Source organism: Spea bombifrons, chromosome 6 (genome assembly GCF_027358695.1).
Source record: "Spea bombifrons isolate aSpeBom1 chromosome 6, aSpeBom1.2.pri, whole genome shotgun sequence".
NCBI lineage: Eukaryota > Metazoa > Chordata > Amphibia > Anura > Pelobatidae > Spea > Spea bombifrons.
In genome coordinates, this window is record NC_071092.1 from 32581619 (window position 1) to 32599371 (window position 17753).

General features: G+C 37.9%; 1 protein-coding gene across 1 annotated transcript; it reads right to left on the reverse strand.

The window, feature by feature from the left end:
* Positions 1-1632: 1632 nt before the first annotated feature.
* Positions 1633-17209, reverse strand: LOC128500143 (calcium-activated chloride channel regulator 1-like). The gene is made up of 14 exons (XM_053469182.1): positions 17042-17209; positions 12551-12688; positions 10338-10488; positions 9986-10094; positions 9134-9302; positions 7340-7567; positions 6647-6871; positions 5762-5939; positions 5370-5476; positions 4951-5175; positions 3946-4213; positions 3408-3572; positions 2996-3229; positions 1633-2396 (listed from the first exon to the last, which is right to left on the reverse strand). The coding sequence occupies exons 1-14, from the start codon at positions 17201-17203 to the stop codon at positions 1834-1836; spliced, it is 2922 nt and encodes a 973-aa protein (XP_053325157.1). The 5' UTR covers positions 17204-17209; the 3' UTR covers positions 1633-1833.
* Positions 17210-17753: the final 544 nt, after the last annotated feature.

Here is a 17753-nt window from a genome sequence, read left to right on the forward strand (position 1 = left end):
TGTTTTTTGCCAATGCTGAGCTGATGACACTGCTGGACAGCCTCCAATTACAAATGGATGTAAGCATGATGGGTCTTTCATCTGCTGCACTCGGTTTCCACAGCCACTGTGTCTGCAGTCCTCAACATTGCCCGTTTCTTTGTGCTTCTTCAAAAGAGCTGGAACGGAACATCTGGAAACCCCTGTCTGCCTTGGAATTTCTGTCTGGGAGACCTTGCTGATGTGTTTTGTTGCTGTGCTTAGTCTTGCCAAGGTGTATGACTTTTGACTTTAACCTGCCTTCAGCAACCTCACCTTGGTAGTAAACTTTTATGCTTTTTAGGCTGTGCGCTCCCCTAGTTTGTATTTTTTTTAACTATTAACATGTTATTTTTGAAAGTATTGTTACTTTTCACATCTGCCTAAAACCTTTGCACTGTGCAATGTATAGAGGTTGGTTATATAAAAGAGTTTTAACAACTCTTAACAAGTATACAGAAAGAGTTCCTTTTCCAGGAAGACAACTGATAATTTAATCAGTTTAAGTAAATGACTACCTGGAAATTACTGTAAACTGTATATTGAAAAATTACCGTATTTGCCCAAATTTAGGCCGCACTTTCCCCCCTCCCCACTTTAAGTCTTTAAAGTGGGGGGTGCGGCCTATAATCAGGGTTTAGCTCAGACATGCGCAATTCGTATAGCTCGACGCCCGGGAAATGTAGTTCCGGGCGCCGGGCAGGCAGCAGGGTTAGGATACAGATCGGAATGGCACCGGAAGTTGTCTACGCATATCGTGCAGGTGTCCCCTGCAGGCCCTGCTAGACACCAGGGAGTCTGCATTGGTAAATCTAGGGGGGCCATATCTGGACGGGGCAGAGTGGCAGCATATCTTGGGGGGACAGAGTGGCAGCATATCTCTGGGGGACAGAGTGGCAGCATATCTGGGGTGGGCAGAGTGGCAGCATATCTGGTGTGGGCAGAGTGGAAGCATATCTATTCCACTAAATTGTTTTTTTCTAAGAATCTACAAAATGTTTTCTTTAAAAAAGCACCTACATTTTTTTTTCTTTAAAAAAGCACCTAATTTTTAGGGTGCGGCCTTTAATCGGGTGCAGCCTATAATCGAGCCAATAGGGTACTTGACACAAATACTTCATTCTTATTTCTATAGGATTCATGTGTTATGCATGTCTTAGCTCTATCAATATGTATGGAATATATTCATATAACGGGTCATATCATTTTTTAAGTGCCCCTTTTTGTTAGATCCTACTCTCCTCTGTTTGGCTCTGCATCTGTTATGGTTTTTTTGGAGTTCAGGATTCAGGAAGGCCCCAAAGCTTGGGAATGCATGTGTGGCAGTCTACTGAAGATGCAGATGGAGAGCATCATGTGTTCAATAAAAGAAATAATACAAATACAATCCCTGTGTTCCAACGCAGGCATTACTGACCTCTTTATGGATCTTTTTTTTTTTTTATATTATCTGCGTAAATTATGTCTACCAAGATGGATAATTAACCAATGCCCCGTTTACCCCATTCAATATCTCACCATAGGAAACCAGTTCTGCTTATAGTTTGCAGTGTCACATTCAAGATCAGGATTACTATATTATTATTATTTATTGTTTTATATAGTGCCATCAAATTCCGTAGCGCTGTACAATGGGTAGACAGGACATAACAAGTAGCATGTAACATAACAACTAACAGAGACAACAGGTGAGGAGGGCCCTGCTCTAACAAGCTTACAATCTACTATTTAGGAAAAAAAGGAATCTCTACGACAATTTAAATGAGCGCCAATAACGATTTTGCTTGCAATTTTTAATACATACTACTACTACTTTTATAAAATTGAGTCATTCTCTTCCGTTACAGAAGTAATTACATCACAGTAGCTATTGTGGGATATCACACGAAGAGGAAATAGCTCCACTTGATGTTCTGTAACTGTCTTCATTTCTTCTATAGACGTTTGCGATGGCCGTAAATCACTTTTCATAACACGATAATATGGTTTAGATAGGAAATACTTTCTAAAGCTGTATATACTTGCTCCTATGGAAATACATATAGAAACTAAGGAAACAACTACAAATATTACTGTTGCTGTGCTGCTCTTTTCCACGGCCGTTGAATAAGCATAACTAGTATTGAGTAGCTGCGCAGGCCTAGTAACATGGACAAGGTTAGATACGTCAGACTGTAGAAGGATATCATCTATACTGCGGATGGCAATATAAATGATGTTGCCATTTTCTGCCCCTTTCCTGTTTATTATAAATGAGAAGTTTTCTTTGCAGCCAGCATGTTGTGGTTTCAAAGCTGAAGTGTTAATAAGTGTAGCACTGTCAAAGTCTTCTCTTAAATGCCAGGGACTGTCACTCATTCGAATTTCATACATAGATGCTGGAAAATAAATAAATATTGTCATAGAATTACAAAGTGAAATATGTCTATATATCTCACAAACAGTGTATAAATATAAATAATGTAGATCCCTTATAGGCATTAGATACTGGATTCTGACAATCCTGCTTGCATTGCATACCCTATGATTCCTTCAGAAGTTTGTAGAATTGGACGCTGACAGTAATACATTTCCATAATCTAGAGCTATGTTTTTATAGTAGGGAATTCCCATGTTAGATTCCTACAGCTCATCCTAAACTCTTATGGATTGCAGAAAGAAAGGAACAGAGCTGGGGTCAGGTGGGGGGGTCAAACAAAAAAACAAGATGGTGCCGCAAAAACTGGACAGTAATGGAAAAGATCTGAGTAACACTCCTCAATAGAAGTGGGACTGGTTCCCTGAGCCACACAACAGATTAGCATCTGGCTCACACTCCACTCACACTGTTCCCCAGGTGATGAGACGGGCCAAAGCAGAGTCAGTTTGCCCAACCTTAATTCCAAGTGACCAAGACCCTTGAGATACCTGAATATTAGATGATATATTTATAAGGAAATAATATAGATGTGTAGCAAATCAAGTTAAAAAAGCTCACCAGCTCCCTGGTCAAAGTTGTCTCCTGGTGCTGTCCAAGACAATACAACATTATCACTTTCCATTTTTGCTTCAAGGTCAATAATTCTACATGGTGGGAAAACATCAGCAATTGTATCTTTAGAGACATTAGCCACTTTGAAACTTCCGACAAACACTATTCTACTAAAGGTCTGGATGGAAAGTTGGCTCTCACCACCAGCTATTGGTTTAGGTGGATTCATTCTGATGGTACCTACAAGACAGGATATCAAAATAAATAAATAAATAATAATAATAATAATAATAAAATATATATATATTTTCCAGCTATTTTCTAAATATAAGCACTTAACTAAGAAAGGTGCATTTAGAATAGCACTTTTTGATATATATTTCATATTTACTGCACAATATATACAGAGCGCTCATACCATTTTCTATGTAACCAGGGACGTACATGGCTTGACTATTCTGTAGAGATGTCAAAGAGGCAGTACTGTTCCACTCGGCATGAAGTTTCAAAGAATGCCTACCGCTGTGATTAAAAGAAAATACATATCTGGAATATATCCCATCGCCCTTGACAGCATCAGCACCTATAGTAAAATAAAAGTAGATAATATTAAATATTAGATATTAATATTAAATACAAAAGCAAAATAACTACAATGTCTAATACATGCATATATATATTTTAATTATATCATGAAAAAACAGAATTAAAAGAGTCACATGAATACATCATTTATTAATATTGGCTCAACTGTCTAAAAACGTTCACCCAACATATAAACATTCCTGTGTGCTTTGTTACAGATATATACATCTAGTAGTCCTTTATTGTATATCTCTAAACCTGTAATTCCAATGTTTCCCAGCACATTTTATATGGATAGTTTATGTTCCATCTACAATACTTTACACAAAAGAGTAGAAAAAAAAACAAAATAATGGAATGTGTAGCTTTACCTGCCCCATCATCAGCAAGTGTCACTATCATAGGGTCTCCAAAGTCAGGCTCAATGATAGCTGTCACATTCACTCCCAGAATGGCGGAGAATCCTTGTCTGACTTCAGCAAATATAATCATTGGTTCTGGGGAAGTGACCTTCTTGGTATTTGTATGCGCAGACACAACCGGTGGAATCTTTTCAGATGCTGCTACTGAGGTCACTAGGATGCCAACAATTTGGCTGGAATTCAACGTGTTAATAATTCTATATGTCCAAGTCCCAACCTAAAGAAGTCAGTTTCTTTTTTTACAATATGGCATACACTGTATTTAGATATTCCAATTATGCATATCACACAAATCTTACCATCATTTATTCTTTAAAATCCCTAATAATAATGTTGTAAAGCAAATTATTCCAAGTGGTCAAAACCAGATTCCCCCCCTTATCAGTCTTCTTGATACAGGCAGCTTACATGTTGTGATGCAGGCCTGAAAAAAGTGTTAGGGGTACTAGTTGACTCCAGGGTCTATTACGACTGCCAACGGAGTCATGAAGGATTTTTTCTTCCTTCTGGGCGAAATTGGCATGTGTTTAGCAGGGCTTTTAGCTTTCATCTGCCCAGAAGGGCAGAAACCCATTTGTTATGACAGCCTTGGCAATAATCCTGAAAAGATATTGTAGGAAAATATACATATAGACAGCTTTTTATATATTTCATTTGGATAATTTAAGGTTCTTTAATGTTCACGTATTTAAAGTTTATGTAATGGCTTGCAGTATATACCTAGAACAGTCCCAATGTAGAATTCAAACCACACTGCCCTGTTGTTCGGGTTATTTTGCATCAGTTAGTTGTTATGTTCTAACGCTCTGTTGCTATATAACCACATAGTCTTGTTTTCAACAATACCAATTCTTTAGCGGCTAACATAAATGGTAAACATAGCAATAAGTCTTTATGTTTAGGAAATAGTATAGAAAGGAATGCAAAAATAAGATCTGGGGAATTACGTCTTACCTGGGAAGTTCCTGAAACACTAAAATACGCAACTTGTGCTGCAGTGTCAATCTCCTGGTTTTCAGCAGTATAGTTATTTCCAGCAGGGTCTTGAATTATAACTTCTGGCAATTCATTTAATTGCCATGTAATTATGAATAAGGTATTTTTCCAAATACTGCTGTCAATGAACACCCATCCAGCCAGCTGACCTCCAGCTTCTGTGAGCCTCGACACAAGGCTCAGCTAGTAAACAACAAATAAATGCTATTTAGTAGTCAGAATAGAAATACCATTTTATGTTTATCAAAGCTTCAAATAATTAAAACGATCGGAGGATAATGCCTATGAAAATGAATAGCTAGTTTAATAAACCTGACTGTAAACCATAATAACCATTATAAGTTAGGTAGCAAGCCATGGCATATGATGGGACTGACCTTAACGAGCTGTTGTGCAGGGTCTCCGTTAGTAGGATATAGTTCGCTAAAGGCTCCAATCAAACTGTTTGAATCTTTATTATCAGAGGCAAAATATGCAGATCCCCCTGAAAAGCAATTAATAACATAAAATTATCAGTGGGCTGCGGAACGTTGTATAGCAAAATTGCAGAAGCATAGTCAAATACAGTTATATCCTTGGGTAGACATAGTGGAGGAGGACAATTGCTATATTAATATAAATACTCATTTTTTATTTACCTACAAGAAACCTATTTCTCAAAATATAAGATGATTTGGTGAAATTCCCTTCTCTGGCAACCTTGCCTATTTCACAGGGTATCTCAAGTAGCACTTTCAAGTGAACAGCATACAATAATCCTATAACTCACCGGTGAGCTCTGCCAAGGTTTCCAGATCTTTGTCAGCACTGGGGCCCATTGCAATGGTATGGATAACTGAACCACTAAGAGACACATTGGAGATGCATCCACGCAAGTTTTCATCTTTGCCTGCTGCCACTAAGATAATTTCACCACCATCTCCACTTCCATCATCACTACGAAGCAACTATGGTAATAAAAATAGCATCTGTGACTTTCTTTTGCACATTACATTGTTAACTGAATGAGGCTGTCATTGGGGTAAATAGTCTCTGGAACACTAAAAGAATCAAATTCTTAATTCATTAACAACATTCACAGTAGGGGTAGGCTCCAAGATTGGTCATGGTGGACATTTACTGGGGTCTGTGGTGGACAATTTAATGATATTCTATGGACCTTCATAGGCTTTGTCTTGGACACTGGTGTCCTTGTACGGACATTTTGCCTATCCCTGGTAGATAAAAATGTTGGTGCTTTTTATATAATACTATGAAAGCAATCTTATGAACAATACAGCAATTGTTAATGGTTATTGTAAGACTTTTTTGAATATCAATAAAAACAGCAGCTAGCTATCATATATATATATTGAGAATATAAAATCTTGGGTTTTTTTGGGCCTAACATTGGGCCCATGACAGAAAAGGTAGGGTCTTTGGCAACCTATGGGGTTAAAGGAAAGAAAAGGTGATAGGATCAAGGAAAAACTTAGGAGAAACTTCATTAGTACACCTATACTTACTTTTCCTAAAAGATTATATTCCAAGCTTGGTACATCTTATACACTGATGTGTTTTATATGCTGAAAACTATGGCACATTCCTTAGTATTTGGGTAATGGTATCTGTATATTTAAATTTAGAAATTTGAGTTTCAGTGTATGTCATTTACCTGCAGCGCAGACAGTATCCCTTTACAAATACATGTTTTTCCACTGGCTGTTTTGGGTAGATAAGAAGTAAGATTTCTCCGCACGTAATCACTGTCTATTTGGCGTAAAGGACTTCGGACTTCTGCTGTTTCATTATATGTAATGATACCCACGTGGGAACCAGTTTCCACGAAGTGAAGCAAGAAAATGGCTGCCGCTTGGTGTAGCCGATGTATCCGTTCACCCTACTTTCAAAACATAAATTTGCATCAGAGTTCAAGACTCAATAATACTTAAAGCTACTACTCCATCCATAATTCCATCCAATTATTTCCAAGGAAAGCATTTACATTTATTTTATCCACCTTGTTGGGTTATGCCAAGACTTTTTTTCAGGGCATTTTGAAGAAAAACTAATATTTCAACATTCATTTTATACATTTATCTCCCCCTCCCAAAAGATGCCAGAACCTGTCATATGCATCAAAGGTAAGTAAAACTTAATGTCAATGGACAGACAATACAGTAGGAAATATAATGCAATATTGTGGAGGATAGAGGTAACACCGAAAGAGAGGAACATAAAGACCCTTGGCGGAATTAATAGGGGTTATTAAATGCAGTCCACCACTGAGTAGTCCTATCACATATTCTCCATTGGTGAAATATTTGTAATAAACTTTTTACAAATTGCCTATTACTGCAGTAATTACCGTGGCCATACTTTCTGACGCATCCAGTACCAAACATACAAATCTGGTCCTAGTCTGAAATACTGAGAAAGAAGGTGGAGGAGGGTATTCTTGTCCTGGCATTGGCATGGTTGACCTAAAGTCAGGTGAGCTCATGATGACATCCCAAGTGCTGCGGTAGCTACACATCCTATTCTGCATGTTTGGAGCCTCTTGGTCATGATTATTTTCATTGCAAAACTCCACAACCTGTAGTAAAGAGATTACTGTCACAAATTTTAAATCAGAAAATAACAGCGAATACTCAGCTATTCTATCAGCAAAGTTTGGCTTGACTATATAGTTATAAAACCTCATTATCTTTATCCTGAACTCCATCTGGAGATCCAGTTTTGTCAGCTCCTTGTCTACAGATCTCTGGTAACTGGTACAGAACAGCCACTGCCTGCCACCAACCACCGATGGTCAAGACTAAGTCATTCTATTGTTTACTACTGGCAATATAAGGTGTCACTGTGTTTGACTGGTAGATTGAGCTAACATACAATTGCTAGAATCCTAGAAAGTTCTACTTTACTCAGAAGGTAGTAGATAAACGAAACAGTCTCCCAGCAAAAGCAGTGGAGGCTAATACAGTAAGGGAATTTAGATAGGTATGGGATAGACGTAAAGCTTTTCTCATTATAGGACCTGACCAAAAACTTATAAGGGTTTAAACCCTCTACATGAGGGAAAAATGGGCAGGCTACATGGGCCGAATCGTTCTTACATTCCATCAAATTCTATGTTTCTAAGTTTCAATATACTATGCGAAAACTAAAACTGTTTTTAAAAAGAAAATAGTACAATATTTTTGAAAAAATATTTTGTTGCTGATACTAGTAAGAAAAAATGGTAGAATTTCCGCTTTAAATCGAATATACAGGCCATAAAGCATGTCTTGTAAGTCTGATTATGGAAGAAGGTTATAGGTTGATGATACATTATAGACACTTGTTGTTTCCAGATCTTTTTAACTACCTTTTTTTACTGTGAGACTTTATAGAATCTATAACTGGCATAGATATCTCTAAATTGTTTTATTGTAGGGTTCGGATGAATCAAACTTTTTTTCCCCATTTACTGCAATAAAAACTAAATAAATGTAACCGAAAATGGCACCAATATGTTGGTATACATGTTTTATACACATATTTGTTTCCCAAAATGTTAACATGACGGGGGTGTTGGGCTAGTATGATGTGGTCTACAAAGATCAAATGTATAGATTAAATAAGCAAACCAATCATATAATGGTTCCATACTGTATTTACGCTTCCCTTCTATGAGCTTGAACTCACGCGCACAAGCAATGGCTGGTCATAGCACCAGTTAATTTCCATTTTCAAGGTCTGACCAATGATGTTGCTATGGCTACCATGGAATAAAATATTTTGAACTCAATAATTATACATTTGGCTGCATATATTCAAATGAATGCATAAGTGCCCAGTATATTCTATTTAGCTATGTAAAGGTCGTATAAAAATCATCACTACACAAGTGAACCAACAAATCTAAACATACATTTCAGCCTTCATAGACTTCATCAATGGAGGCCAGTTGATTTTACCCTTTGGGGACCTCTTGGGGTCCACCCCAAGTGTAAAGGTAAGTCCAAATGTGGACCTCTTTGCTCTCTTGTGCCTCTACCATATACTGCTTTGTTAGTATATCTTGTCCTGGAAATTCTGAATATTGTTAATTGTAGAATATAATAGTAAGCATTATAGTTGCCCATGGCATACTCCCCATATATGATATGCAGTTACTTACAGATGATATGGCTTGCATGTACATTATGGATGCCTTTGATTTCTGAGTGCTGTTAACTAAGAACATGCAGCCTTCTGCCAGATTTCCTGTCTGGGGGTCAATTAAGCAATCGCCATCAGAGCATGATGTTTCCTTACAAACGTACATACCGGAAAGTTCAGACGAACATCTGAAGAAAAAAAGCGGTGAATAATTTGGCAATGATAAAATACATTATAATGACATTACAACTATCAATTGCACTTTCCGCGCTAACTAAATAGATATCATCGGTTGAATGCCACAGTAGACATTTTGTCCTAGTACTAAAGCAGGATATTTGGCAAATGGAGGCCAGTCTATTTTTAAAATTGGCCCGTTTTATTTTAAGTTGGAGAAAGTAGATTATCTAATATCTAGAAACTTCCACAACTAAGACTCTCATCCATGGATCCCAGAGGCACACCAATCTGGTTCCCTTAGATTGTTAGATATTCTAGGGTGACCAGGATCAGTTGGGTGACCAGGACAAAGTAATGAGGCTAAATCTTTGTAAACTTGTTCCCTTAGGACTTAGAGTCTGTTACTGACTGAAAAGAAAGAGCCAAAGGCAGTCAAAGGTTCATTATTGTCAATGGTGAAAAACATTAATTTGCCGAGTTCACCCAGCACTAAGCATTCCTTAAATTTACTGTAAATAAGGATTTTATCACTGTTTTGCATTATATATGTTTTACGGCTATGGTACAAAAGTCTGTTTGGTGTTAATTAAACCTCTATATCTATATAGATAGTACAAAAATGCATGCTATTTCAGGAAATCCTTTTGGATTCATGCAATTACTTTTTTTTACAGCGAAACCAAAGCCCTACCTTGTTGCTCTGATCTTATTTTCAACAGAAACAAAAAAGGGTGCATTATAGCTGTATTCGTCATACACCCCCCACCGGAGGTGAGCCCATTCATGAACAAATACTTTCCCTGTAAGAAAAAGAAAAGAACTTCCATTTATGATTTACATATACCCAGTATTTTCTAGGTACACTTCAACCTTCATATACACTTTTTACCAAGAAGACATTGAACGAAATCCTCTATTAAAAACACTCTATTAGGAACTACGTTTCTTAAAAAGTCCTACCCCATGAGAGGTATGGTATAGTTAAAGTTAAAAAAGCAGTTTATGGGTTATAAAGAAAATGCTAGACACACGCAATGCCTTACCTCGAGGACCATACACAGAGATCAGACTGTCATCGGTTAAGAAATCAGATGAAAAATGGATGTATTTCCCCTCTTTTGCACACCCTTCATAATGCAATGTGTATGGATCATTTCCGTAAATGACATTTGGATTTGTGACAATTATACTTGCCTGCAAAGAAATTAGTTTGTTAAATAATAAATAATTACAATGCTTTTATATACTTAATTTTGTTTAGAATTTGAAGATATTCACAAATCATCTATACACCCATTGTACAGCGCTACAGAATTTGATGGTGCTATGTAAAACAATAAATAAATAATATTTCATTATGTTATCTAGCATAATACAGATTGAAACATATAGTCAAAAAAACTTAGCATCACTTAGAAACATTATAAAGCAGCACAAGCACTCATAGACAGTCTTGTAGAACATTTGGTAGCTGATAATAAGGGATGAATTTGGACTCTTCGGTATCATAGGCATTGACCATTTGGGTGTAGGACATGTAAGCCTACAACTGCACCATCAGAGGGGCTGTGGATCTCCTATATGGTGCTATCTCCAAGAGAGTAAAGACGTGGTTATTTAGCACGCAGCTCTACAGTTGGCGCCCTTGCATTGTTACTTAAGGCAGAGCAATGGAATCTGACTAATATCCAACTACTCTTCACAGTACAGCCATGAAAGGGTTCTTCAAAAAAGGAGTATCATTAAAGCCATTGTACTCAATGGACACTCAGAAAACTGTGTTTTTGTATGTAACTGCCATCTAAATGATAAACACTTAATCAACGATTCATCCTACTCAAGCAATCATTTTATCGTGTTTGGGACATGAGTAATTGCTGGCCTTGATGGAAGAACATAGATGCGAAATTGTTGGACAACCTGCAAAGATTGAAGATATAAAATACAATTATATATTAGTTTTACGACGGCTGACATTCTTTCCCACCAGCAGTAATGATATCATAAAACTATGCATGTGATAAGTAGGTTTTCTGGCCATTAGATTGCTTGAGTGAGTTTTTCATCTTGGTGGCAGTTAAATCGTAGAACAAATCATAAACTTTATAGATTTATTTTTTTTATTCGGGATGATAATTTGCTTTTTAAGACATATGTCTCATTGTTAAACAATAACTAAACACTTTCCTGTTACGTGCTCAGGCTTGTATGGGTATGTATGAGTTGAAGACGGGGCATTGTCTCTGTAAATCGTTGGGTTTTTACATCCATATCAGGGTGAATGGGTAGATTCTCAGGGTTAGACCGTGTGGAGCTGGCTTCTTCATATTCTGCTTTTCCTGACCATCCCAAAAGTTGTTGTTCTTACTCATTAACACAGTTAAACCTCTACTTAATTTAATTAATACCCCAATTTAATTCAGAATATCTTTAATTGAGAAGGTAATGGCTTCATTAGGACTCTTATTAGGACCGATTAGTGACCATCATTTGGCAGTCACTATAAGTAAATAATTTCAATAGCCATTATATGAAGAGTGTCAGAGTCAGCTAATTTATAAGATCCCCAGGTATGGCAGCAACATAATAACCAGTGTAGACACTAGTCAGCAGAAGTTCTGGACAAATGAGACATAGATCTCCTTGCTCTCCAAATATAGCACCAAGTACATTACTTAAAGGGGGTATACAAAAGCCAGGTCCCCTGGCACTTGGGTCCTGGTCAACTACCTCCATGATCCCAGTACTTGCCCACACATGGGCTTTATTCAATAACTCCATCCTGATTAAGAAGTTATTTATGTGTGGGAAGGGGAATAATTGTTTTGGTTTTATTATACAATACCTTGGATTGCTCATAGACAGTATGGTCATCTTTGTGTGAAGAAAGTGAGCACCTTATTTTTCCCCCTCATGACATTTTGAAGGGACCTTGTTCTTTGTACAACTGCATGATGCATGGTTAAGTTATATGTAACAATGGGGGCATATGACGGGATAGTGTGTTTGAAGGTTAGTTTATTTTAATGGTATGAGATACTTTATCAGGATTAGTGCATACAGTAGGGTCTGTAGAATACCAGTTTACCACCACTAATCTCCACCACATTGTTCTTGCATTGATTATGGGAAAGTGAACATCAATGGCCATTGATTGCACATTATAATGATGATGACTGCGCACCCTCCCTCCAATACCGCCGTCCCGCGAGCCACTCCTATGTACAAAATATACAAATGACACATATGTATATACCTTCTGATATACTTCACTCTTGGGTCTTCGGTAATTGCTAGATTGCCAGGTATATGGTATCAGAATCTTCACCTCTTTATAATAAAATCTTCTTTTTGTGGCATTGAATAAGAACAAAGATGCTTCCTCCATCATAGTCTAAAAAATGTAAGCAAACGTTAAAATATTATATTTAATACAGAATTATCAGGTATTGCAAGCAAGTGTTGCAGAGTAGTTGTATGTGCCTACCAACAGTGCTTATTCACAAAATGAATGGGATAGTCAAGTGAATGAGGACCCTACTTTCAAGAACTTACAATGTATAAGTGGAAAAAGATAAACAAATAGGAAAGAAATAAAAACAAGCAACAGACTAAGCTCGAGCGTTTATTTAGGGTTGTTTATATAGTGGTAATAGTTTTTAAAAAATCCCCATAGTAACCAATGAAATGATTGCTTCACAATAAAACCAGAAATGTTTTTCATATATATCCCCTAAACACTGAGGTTCAATAAAAAGGACATTTTTTATAGCCAGAGTGTCTCCAGCAGGTAAGTCTGTGAATGCTCAAATATATGTACACGTTTACTGTATATATCTCATAATTACAGTACAAGATGAATACGATTAAAGGAAAACTTCTATTTGAGGTTGAATAAGGTGGTTGCCAGACCAGAAGCTCAATAGTATTTTTATACGTCTACGGTGCTGTTTGTATTGATATTCTTTATGATTTTACTTTATGCAACATTTCTGTTTTCCGCAAAAAGTAGATCTAAATATAAGTTCTTTGAACATATTTGCTTGTCTTATTATATATATATATACGTCCATATATGTATTTATGTATATATATATATATGTATATATATATATATATATATATATATAACATATATGTATATAAGATGTCATCCCAGCCCCGCTCCCGCCCATTTTTTTTCCTTTAAATGGGGGTGTTTCCCGCCAACGTCAGTGTGCAGTCCTGGCCGTGTCCTGCAAAGGGAAGGCTCCAGGTAGTCGGAGCCGAGTAGTTCCCAGGTATGCCAATTAATGGTGTTAGGTTCCCTACCAGAATTAGATGCATCACAATTATGAGCCTGTTGCACATGGCTATGAAGGAACTTTGCAATATAAACATGTTTTGAATTTCACAATATGCAAGATTTATATTAATGCCAGTATTCTTTTAGATAACCATCTCATAACCCAAAAAACAGCCAGAGTATATCTTAGTACATGCTTGTAATTAAGGTAGGCATGTATGAGTCATTTTGCACAATATGAATTATATATCTGTTTAAATAAGTTACACCTAGAAATCATTGCAAAATAGCAGGTTACAAAAGTGTTTTTCCCCCAAAATCAGTTTATGTAACTAAAAGTGTTTAATAAGCTATTGTTTGCAAAAATGGCAGAATGTAAAGCAACATGACATGATACAGTAATCCCTGGTTTAGCCATGGAGAACTGTAACTAAAACCAGCTAGCTGCTCCTCATTACCTTAGATGTGTAAATATGGTTAAAACAATGGGCCATATAGATTTAAAATTATCTTTATAAATATATATATTACCTTTACAATATATAGCGCTTGTAGATTTTATTAAGTCGGTAACCTACTAGTGCTCAAATAAACCATAAAGTCCTGTTAGTAATTGTACTTACTGTACTTACAAGGTGTCCAATCTCTAGCTATGAAATGATAGCCCAGTATTCCACTACCCTAGTTTTTAGGGATGAGCCAAGGGTTAGTGGCATATGGGGGCAGTATTTCTTCGGTGTACACCTCCCAACTACACACGTATTATTACTCAAACTCGCTCTAATACCATGTGTTGACATACATTCTCAGACAAACATCATACACTAACACACACTCTAACACCACACACATGCTAATAACATACACTAACGCATGCACACCATATGGTAACACCTAGTCATACTAACACTATACTCTCACACACACATGCTAACACCATACACTAACATACATGTAACAAGCTATACAGTAACGCACACATCACCATATGCTAATGCATGCACACTCTGTCGTACAACAACTCAGACTCACGCTCACACAATATGCTTACACATATGCTAACACAGGGCTCGACAAATCCCAGGCGCCAGGTCGCCATGGCGACAGAGAATTTTGTCCTGGCGCCTAGGTTTTGTCAGCCTCTTACATCCAGAAAATATTGTGGATGTAAGAGGCTGAGTCACCACACGGGGGCGCTGCTGCAGCAGCACAGCAGACAGCACATCCACTCAGAGCCCGCCCCCGAGCCCGAGATCACTCCCACGGAGTGAGCCTGTAGGCTGAAAACGCGGTTGCTGCAAAACCAGCAATCGTGTTTTCAGCTGCCACAGGCAGCTTCAGGGAAGGGGGTTGTGTGTTGATTGGGCCCCCACACAAGTGTGGTTACCTGACACAACACCCCCCAGCTGCCTGATCGCTCCATGAGAGCGACAGTGCAGCGTTAACCCCTTCAATGCCGCGATCGCGGCATTTAGGGGTTAATTCCCGTTTTGTACGGGGCTCTGCTGCTGGTGGTCTGCCTGGAAGCCCAGGCAGACCAGCAACAGCAAAAACGACCCCCCACAAGCCCTTTGATGATTCCTGTAGGCATGGAAGCCTACAGCAGTCATCAGAGACTCCCCCCTGCAATGGCTGGTCTATAGACCAGCAATTGAGTCCCAGCTGCCAGAGGCAGCTTCAGGGACAGGGGAGAGGGTTCTTTGGTCTCCCCGTGAGTGTGGAGAGCAGCCCCAACACCCCCCTGCTGCCTGATCGCTCCCTGGCATTGCAGGGGTTAACATTTGTCCCCACAAGCTTGTGGGGACTAAATATCAGTCAATGCTGTGCTCCAATGGAACATCAGCATTGAAAGGGTTAAAAAAAAAATAATTAAAAAAAAAAAACAGCACTGACTTGAAAGTCCAGGGTGCTTCCAGGTCAAGCGCTGTGAGTTTAGTAAGTGGGCCGGTGATGATCAAATCATTCCTGACCAACTGTTAGTTTAAAAAAAAATCCTGGCTCCTAACTTTTCTACCTGGTGCCTAGATTCACAACAAACTTGTCAAGCCCTGTGCTAACATCACCTACACTCACTCTAGCACCATCCACTTACATCTACATACATACACCTGCTCTCACTTACCTATACATACACATAGACACATCCTATCCCATCATTGGTGCACTCAGACACACACTTCTCCTTTTTTCCCGTCACAGAGCCATGTCTTTGTTGCAGCTCACACCTCAAACTATGCCTAGTTTATAACAAACTGTATAATATAGTGAAAAAAATACAAAAAAAGTAACCACTCATATATTCCAAACCAAATAGTAAATGCAACTAAAACTAAATACTTTTCTTTAAAGAGCTCATGTCCCTTTAGTATATTCACACAATATATGTGGTTGGACATACCACCCACTTAGGTCACAGTACACAGCAAACCACAGGATTGTAGAAAATACATGTCCACAAGTAAGTCACGCTTTTTTTCACAACTTGTGCTTTCAGGGCTACGGCTCCCAACACTCAGTTAATCAGTCTTTTTTAATTTAAAAAAATATATCATATTAGCAGGGATGATGCCTGTATTTCAGCATGCTAGTCAGATGATGTCACAATAGATCAAGTGGCAACATGTTGTCGCTGTAACTTTTTGTAACAGCATTGGTTACCATGGTAGCAAGCAGTCATATTAGGCTGCCTGCGCCAAGCACTAATGCTGTCTAAAATGACGTGTTTTTTTTTACTGCTACTCCCAGAGAGGCAGCCGATCAGACAAGACTAGTCGATTTCTTATGATCAAACAAAGCTTCTCGTTTAAGAGTAAACACAAGGAAGCTGTCCTTTAACCCCTTAATGACAAAGCTCGTACATGTACAGGCTCAAAATGCATCGTTTTCAATGGGTTTTGGGACCGCCCATTGTCCTTAAGGGATACTCCAGCCATCATATGCACTTAAATGCATAAGATAGTTGTATTCCCCCCTTCAAATTTCCATTTTGCCCCCTCCCTCACTAGATGCATGGAAGGATTTAGCAAATATTTTCCTTAGGGTCCCTAAAAACCAAGAGCCACCCCTGGTCAAGGTTGAAGGTCTTAGAGTAGACACTTGAAAGGAAAACAATGACAGACTAGATGGATTAAACAGCTCTTATCTGAAACTAGATTACATGCTTGTTGCAATGTCTAGTGGTCAGGCTTGATTGTAATATTCATTATATGTGACCATATGTTGTGTCAAGTACTGGCAAGTGAAGAATGGACCTCTGCCAACCTTGGGAGATTGTAACAATCCCCTCTAAAGCTACACAGTGAAAAGCATTTGAAAAGAGTTATAAGATTTCATTCAAACGTGGAATTATTTAACAAACCGTGAAGGTGAAGTTAAAAAAGAAAAACATTTTCATGTCAGATATAGAAATTAAGATTTGCTAAGGAAGGTTTACAAATGCTAATTCAAACTTTCATTTCTTACCTTGATGTTGGAGATGATCTGCGCATTTTCTGGTACTTGTGGATTAATTGCAATAAGTATATTTTCATATCCGTTGTTTTTTAACTCTACATTTGAAGCACTTACTAGATTATAACAAAGAACTGCCAGAAAAACCGAATAGAAGTACGAGACGGCTGACATGATCCCTGGAAGCAGTCATACTGTTCTAGAAGAAATTAATACTTTAATTGTTGTATGTTGTGTAGGAAAGCAGGGTGGTGCCAATTTTAGAGAAAATTAAACAGACCGGTTTGGGAGTAGTTTTCCTTATTTTTTTTACTTCCTGGATGTAGGTAGCTTGATAAATTTACATTTCCCTTTTAAGCTGTTTCTAATTTACAGTAATGCAAATGAGTCGAAGACTAGTTTGACAGTTGCTTAAAAGACTATCCTATTTTATAAGATGATACCCTTAAGTTGCTAAGAGCTCTTCTTCAGGCATATACCGTAAATTGTTGCATTGCTTGGGTGTCATTTGAATAATATTTTTTTGTTATTTTATTGTAATCTTTTCTTTAAGAGAGCAAAACTTCAGCCACTGGAACCCTCCTTGTCTGATTACATTATGTGTGGGTGGGGGGAAGGAGACCTCCGATTCAGTATTTGTCCACGGGGCCGGGGCCAGGTCCAGGTGCAACGCTGACAGCTCATTCCAAATAGCTAATGAAGTCTTTAAGGAGATATAGAGACA

Excerpts from the sequence above, each read along its gene's own strand:
- LOC128500143 (XM_053469182.1), bottom strand. The coding sequence starts at position 17,203 with ATGTCAGCCGTCTCGTACTTCTATTCGGTTTTTCTGGCAGTTCTTTGT. Across the intron at positions 6,872-7,339 it reads CGTCAGAAAGTATGGCCACG|GGTGAACGGATACATCGGCT; the intron begins GTAATTACTGCA and ends TTTTGAAAGTAG. Across the intron at positions 5,477-5,761 it reads AACCTTGGCAGAGCTCACCG|GGGGATCTGCATATTTTGCC; the intron begins GTGAGTTATAGG and ends ATTGCTTTTCAG.